At 37.3% G+C, this 6,641-nt stretch overlaps 2 protein-coding genes across 2 annotated transcripts in view; one reads left to right on the forward strand and one right to left on the reverse strand.

Annotated features, from left to right (window-relative positions):
- Positions 1-354, reverse strand: part of LOC106516867 (excitatory amino acid transporter 1-like) — a 22,377-nt gene extending 22,023 nt beyond the window's left edge. Inside the window, exon 1 of the mRNA XM_014007429.1 lies at positions 142-354. The gene's annotated coding sequence lies outside the window, so the exon portion shown is untranslated. The remainder of the gene's footprint in view (positions 1-141) is intronic.
- Positions 355-2,758: 2,404 nt separating this feature from the next.
- Positions 2,759-6,641, forward strand: part of cplx4c (complexin 4c) — a 7,996-nt gene continuing 4,113 nt past the window's right edge. The window contains exon 1 of the mRNA XM_014007430.1: positions 2,759-3,072. Coding sequence (XP_013862884.1) covers positions 2,906-3,072 — 167 coding nt within the window. The 5' untranslated portion in view covers positions 2,759-2,905. The remainder of the gene's footprint in view (positions 3,073-6,641) is intronic.

Here is a 6,641-nt window from a genome sequence, read left to right on the forward strand (position 1 = left end):
CACACACACACACACACACACACACACACACACACGATTTGCCACCAACACTATTTATGGTGGGGATGGTGCACTGCTGACCTCAACTCGGGAAGCTGTACTCAATGTCATTAAGATGGAGAAAAGTTAGTGCTGTTTTACCTCCAGTCCCGTTCATGGATCTAATCAGTTAAATCTCTCCAGCTCCTCTATGTCTCTGATGACTAGCACCTTTGCCTCCTCCGATGTTCCATTCAGCTTAATGAATATCTTGCAACTCGAGGTCCATGTAGCCTGGATCTTCCCTTGCTTCTTCAGTAACCAAGCTTTCCTAGCAATATCCGCATTCCGTTTTATCAGATGTTCATTAATGTAGACGTCCGATCCTCTCAGCTTCTTCCCTTGTTTTAGCAACTCCGATTTGTGTTTACAGCTGACAAACCTCATGATTATAGCTGGTTTGTCATTACTGCTTCTCCTCGGCAACGGATGACAGATTTCCACTGTGTTCTTGTCAAGCTCTTTTCCCTTGGACAGTAGAAAAGCAGCCACTTGTTGCTCGACAGAATCCGACAGTTTCTCATCAGCGACCCCCTCTACCTCTGCTGTAACTGCCCTTGCGTACGAACGAGGTTTAACACGCAGGCCGGTAATGATCACAGTATTTTTCCATGTGTACTGCTCCAATTCCTAACACTTGGTTCTCCAGTAAAGTTATCCTCTTATACTTCTCAGCATTCTGAAGTTTCAATGATTTAACCTCATCAACCAGATCCAAAACTGTTTTCTGCTGGAGCCTGACAGCAGTGACCTCTTCTGACAGAAAGTCCAGTGACTTTCTAATTTCATCCAGATCTTCCATTGCCAGATTCTTTTTTGGTCCCATCCTGAACGCGTTGCCACCAGTTCAAAAAGAATGCACATGCATTAACTTCCTTTTGCTTTGATTGAAGTTTCACTGCAGCCGTGTGTTTGTCTGTTTGCTCCTCTGTCCTGTTTTTTGTGGATTATTGTTGATTGAATAGAAGCCAAAGGCTTGAACAGGTGATCCACTCAGGCAAAGTCACTCATCAGGAGGAAGGCCAAGGCTGATGAAGATCCATCAAATATCAGCTCTTTCCAAAACCATCCAGTCTTTTAGTTCAGTAATACTTCTTGTCAAACGTTGAAATTATTTGTTCTATGAAAAATATCCAACATTACTTGAGGAAAAATTTGAAAAAAGACAGTTTTTGTGAGAGCCCAAGTCACCAACGTAACCAAAACAGTTACAGTCTGGATCCAAAACTATGTCCAAGTTCATAAATTGTTTACGTCCTGGTGTATGCTACCTATTCACATTTATGTTGAAGATCACTGATATTTATCCAGGTCCTCCATCTCTCTGATGGCTAACACCTTGGCTTCCTCTGCTGAGCCATTCAGTTTGGTGTACACTCTACAGTTTGCAGTCCATGTTGATTGTATTTTTTTCTGTTTTCTAAGCAGACGAGCCTTTCTAGCTATGTCAGTTTTTTTATTATTTTTTTGTAAGGTGTTCATTTACATATACATTAGTTCCTTTAAGCTTCTTACTTTGTCTGAGGAGTGCATTCTTATGTTTCCTGTTTGTAAATCGTATTATTATGGCCAGATTATTGTCTTTGTTTCCTAGTGAGAGGAAGAGGATGGCAAGCCTCGATGTTGTGGTTGCTTATGGCGATGCCTGTATTATTAAAGAAAGCCACTATCTGTTGCTCCAGGGACTCCCGGTCAGCTTCATTACAATCCCCAGTATCCGCTGGTGTCACAGCCCGGGCGTACGGCACTGGCCTAGTCTCTAACCCACTGATGATGATGTCGTTAATGCGGGAATATTGCTTCAAGTCAGCCACCCGACATTCCAAGAGCTCAATCCTCTTGTCCTTCTCAACTTGTTGTCTCTTTAGTTCCTTAATGTCCCCCATTAATTCCATAATTATATGTTGTTGTTTTGTATCTGAGATTCCCCCTGACATAAAGTTGAGAGATTTCTTTATCTCTTCAAACTCCTCTTCTGTCATCCCATTATTTTGCTTGGCACTTCTTGGTGGCGTTTTATCTAACAAGCAGGCTGATGGCTTAGCAGGTAAAGCAGGAAGCCGGTAGGTCAAGCTGCTTGGAGGTAGCTGGCAGGCTGAGCAGCCTGCCAATATGTTCTTTTTTTACTTCAGATTCATGCAACACAGCTCAAAATAAAATGTGTTCCAGTGATATGTCTCCAATTTCAACTTGTAAAACTGGAATGGACCAACAGTACAGTTCTAAAGCTTTGTATAATGAATTGTTATTGTTTTAGTAAAGTTCTGACAGTGATGATATGAATGAGCTGCTTCACCTGGTTTTAATTAATGAGTTGTTAACATTCTTTGGCTGAACTTGACAACAAGTTAATATAATCAGTTAGTTTAAATAATCCCATCAGTTTCATTGAAGTTATTCTCAACTCTGTATGACTGAGACCTTTATTTATAAATTATAATAAACTTGAATCTAAGTGCTTCAAATTGTTATATTCTCACTTTCACATTTAGGTCTGCATTTATTATTTTTCTTAACTGCTTCACAGTAAATAGTCAGATAAAAATAAAAATCTGGTCTTCATTCAGAGGGCCTATCCTAACCTGCTGCATGTTGTTGACAAGGCAATTATGCTCTATTGTCTGCAGGCTGTCAATTATGAGCTAAGCTCTTTAGCGGTTTTACACCAGCTTCGAGTTATTGATACAGTGTGATCATCATGACACACAATAGGCACGGTTTCATTTTGGGATGTTTGTTTGGCAACAAGCTCTATTAAATAACTACTTCTTTTAAGTAATAAGAAATAATTTAAACTTTCCTCTCCTCCTGTGGTCGCTCCCTTTACCTTGCATTGACAGGACTGAAAGAATACTTCAAGTAAGCCATGGCGTTTCTCATGAATCAAATGTTGAGCAGTAAGTTGAAGAGTTTTTCCGGAGGAGGTGGTGGAGACGACAGTAAAACAGCGGCAGGTGGGATGGAAACGGCCGAGTCCAAAGGCATGTCCAGGGAGGAGTTTGAAGAGTACCAGAAGCAGCTGGTGGAGGAAAAGTAAGTGTAAAGATGCTCATATGTGACCCATCATATCGAAATGAGGATTAAGTCAAATTTGGTCAAAATGTTCTAATTATATTTTCAGATTCCTGCTTTAAAAGCTACATTTTGACACCTGGATCATTCTGATATCATCAGCTTATCCAGAGATATGACTTCATTTGTCTTGTTGGTTACGTTAATACATTACTGTTTGGACTGAATCCTAATTTTAGGTAAATCTATTGAGTAATTTTTGATGTCAATATAAAGAGGAAACCTCAAATATTATTTCCATATTAAGATATCAGAGTTGGAAAGAAACAAAAGCATTTCTAGCTCACAGGGAATAATTCAAAATTGGAAGGTGTTTTTCCTCAAAATCAGGTTTTTTGTTGTTACTTGTCAAAAAAATGCTTCAATTTTTTTTAGGATTATATTTCATACAGTTCATTCACATAATTCATTGACGAGGCATTAATTCATTGTATTTTGACAAAATGCAATTTTTGCACACGTTTAAATCAAAACCCCATATCTGCTTATTTCCCATTCCACTTTTGGACTTAATCCTAGTTTCGATGTGATGGGTCACATATTAGAATAGAATAGAATAGAATAGAATAGAATAGAATAGAATAGAATAGAATAGAATAGAATAGCCTTTATTGTTCCTCAGTGGGGAAATTCAGGTGCGTTAGTAGCAAAGTGATTTACACAAGGTAGAAATATGAAAATAAAAACAAAATACGAATAAAGACGTAACTAAAAAAAGTGCAACACATGCATGTATTTTACCTATATTTGGGTATAAAGTTCTGACTCTTATCAGTGATTTTAAATCACATAAAGCTTCAACATGTAAAATAATTAGAAGTGTGCTCTTTCATGGATAACAGTCAGATGATTGATAGACTGAGAATAATTATTGCTCAAAATGATCAATTATAAGTTGTGATTAGTAATTCTTACAGCAGGTTTGTAATTCATGTTTGTCTCTGAGCTGTAAATATATTACCAGCACAGATTGAGTTTAGATAGTTCCCTGACATAATAACAATCATCTGTGAAAATCTGTAAAAGCTGAAAGATTTCTGGAAAACTTTCAACAAACAATGCCCAGATTAATATTAAGATTCAGAAAAATATTCTCAGGTTTGCTTGTTTCTAGCTGATCTTAATGAAGAATGGATAATAAAAGCAGTAACATGGTTTTGGTTTCTAGCTTGTCTGAATTTCAACATTGTTTCACCTTTTTCTTGTTTACGTGGTTTTAATTCACTGTTCCAGCTACATTTTTGTCATTATGTAAATAGATCACTGTTTTCCTGCATGTGTAACTGTATACAGTATATATATATATCTGTTAATAGCTTCTGGGTATTTTTGCTCCACCATCAGATTACTTTGTGTGGGTGTGTATTAGATGTAAGGCATGTGGGGCATCAGCGGATGTGGGCCAGGTTTACAGGGTAGCTTTAGGTATTTTCCTAAGGCTTAAATTAGCCAGAGAAGCAGATTAAGCTTGTGTCTAATAACTCGTCAGGACAGAAGCCACCATTAAACACATCTCCTACCCAGTGCGTTTTAAAACAATAATTATTTAATCATCTTACAATCTCTTCTACGGAAGAAGTCTTTGTTATCTTTAATTAGGTGAAAGGCAAATTTTAACGACGTTAACGTCTTATTGTCAGTGAGAAAAGGTGAAGCCAGAGAGGCTTCCCCTTTTCCCTTCCCCTCTCCCAGATGGTTTTAGGTGTTTCATTTAGCAAGTGGTTTTTTTTATATAATGTATTGCATAAATTCAACATTGAATTGCAAGACAACAACAAATTTTTTTTGTAGATGCATGAACTTCCCTAGAAAATAAAAAATTGAAATGTGCAACTTAATCAATATTAACTGATGCCATTGAAGAAAAGACACGTACCTGAAAACTATGTGTAGTTTCTCTGTTTTTATTTTTATTTTTTATCAAATTATGAAAGATCCCTGCTTTATAGGATGTAACATTTCACTTCTTTAAGTTACTGGTTGTTTAGATTTGTTTCTAGCGTCCAAAGCCAGATGTTTGCTGTTAAATCAAGCAAATTAAAAATGAAGTTAATCACATTTTTGTAATTCTGGTTTTAAATTGAATAAATTGAAGTTATCAGAACTTTTACACAAGTTTGAAAGAATGTGAGTTTACCTTCTTTGGTTCTGTTTTTGTCAGTGAGAATAAAGAACAAAAGAGTTCTTTGTGTACCTTACCTTACCTTACCTTACCTTACCTTACCTTACCTTACCTTACCTTACCTTACCTTACCTTACCTTACCTTNCCTTACCTTACCTTACCTTACCTTACCTTACCTTACCTTACCTTACCTTACCTTGCCTTACCTTACCTTGACTTACCTTACCTTACCTTACTTCAGGTAATTCTGACATTGTCAGTTCACATTTACAGCACCTCTGCTGGGGTTGAACAAGAGAAAAGCGCAGTCTTGGCCAGGACAGTGAGATTTTGTGCCAAGCTGCAGCTCTAAAAGATGCTAATCTTATTAGAAGAGACCACTCTGAAATAGGCACAGGTCAAATCTGCCAACTTGGAAACTCCCGTATAAAACTCTGATAATGGCATTATTCAGATAAACTGACAGAACTGGGCTAAAGACGTGAATGACGTCAACTCCCAAGTTCTAGACAGGCAAATCTGGGCAGAGGAGGTCAGTGAGTCACGGTCAAGTTACCTAAGAGACGTCTTTTTTTTTCTGTTTCTACTTAGCCCTCTATGGCATGACTTTTTATTTTAGTAAAAATATATTAGACCCTTGTTTATAGGAACTTTGGGGTCCCTATTTATATATTGATCATAAAATGTGACACCCCCCACACCACCACCACCACCACCAAGATTTTGATTTTTTGCTTCTGGGCAACAACATGCTCTAAGGGCACTAAAACGCCAAGGTTTTTCTTCATTGAATAATAATGGAATGAGGAAAAAACAAGCAATAAATGCATTATTTTTTATTTTAAAAAACAACAATTTCAGTGTAATTTATTTATGATTTTTAAGGGGTTTAGTGATGTCACACCAAATGGCTTATAATTTGACTACTTTTCGACAGTCTCCATGTATTGAGAAAATGACGTGCCATGTTAGTGGGAGGGGAAGCATGATATTGTCAAATTTTCTCATTTTTTATATTTTTCTCACAATCAACAGACAGATCATTTGTTTAATAAAATCCCAGGAAGTATAAAGATGAAGTAGGTCATATACCTGTTCACACGTTCACGTACATTTGTATTTCTATCCTTAATGGGATTTTTAACTGATTTCCATTCATTTCCAGTTGTTTCTATAGTCTCACACAGACCTCTTACCCTAATCCTACCCCTCCTAGTACATACTGTACCTAACCCTAAACATTACCTAAACTCAAGTCATCTTAGTCTTAAACCTCACCCCCAACCCCAAAATGGAGTTCCACCATATTAGCACCGGACTTTGGTCTCAATAAGGTTTACTGGCTTTGGTCCTAAAAAGATGACACACACACACACACACACACACACACACACACACACACACACA

The sequence above is a fragment of the Austrofundulus limnaeus genome, unplaced genomic scaffold (genome assembly GCF_001266775.1).
Source record: "Austrofundulus limnaeus strain Quisiro unplaced genomic scaffold, Austrofundulus_limnaeus-1.0 Scaffold42, whole genome shotgun sequence".
Classification (NCBI taxonomy): Eukaryota; Metazoa; Chordata; class Actinopteri; order Cyprinodontiformes; family Rivulidae; genus Austrofundulus; species Austrofundulus limnaeus.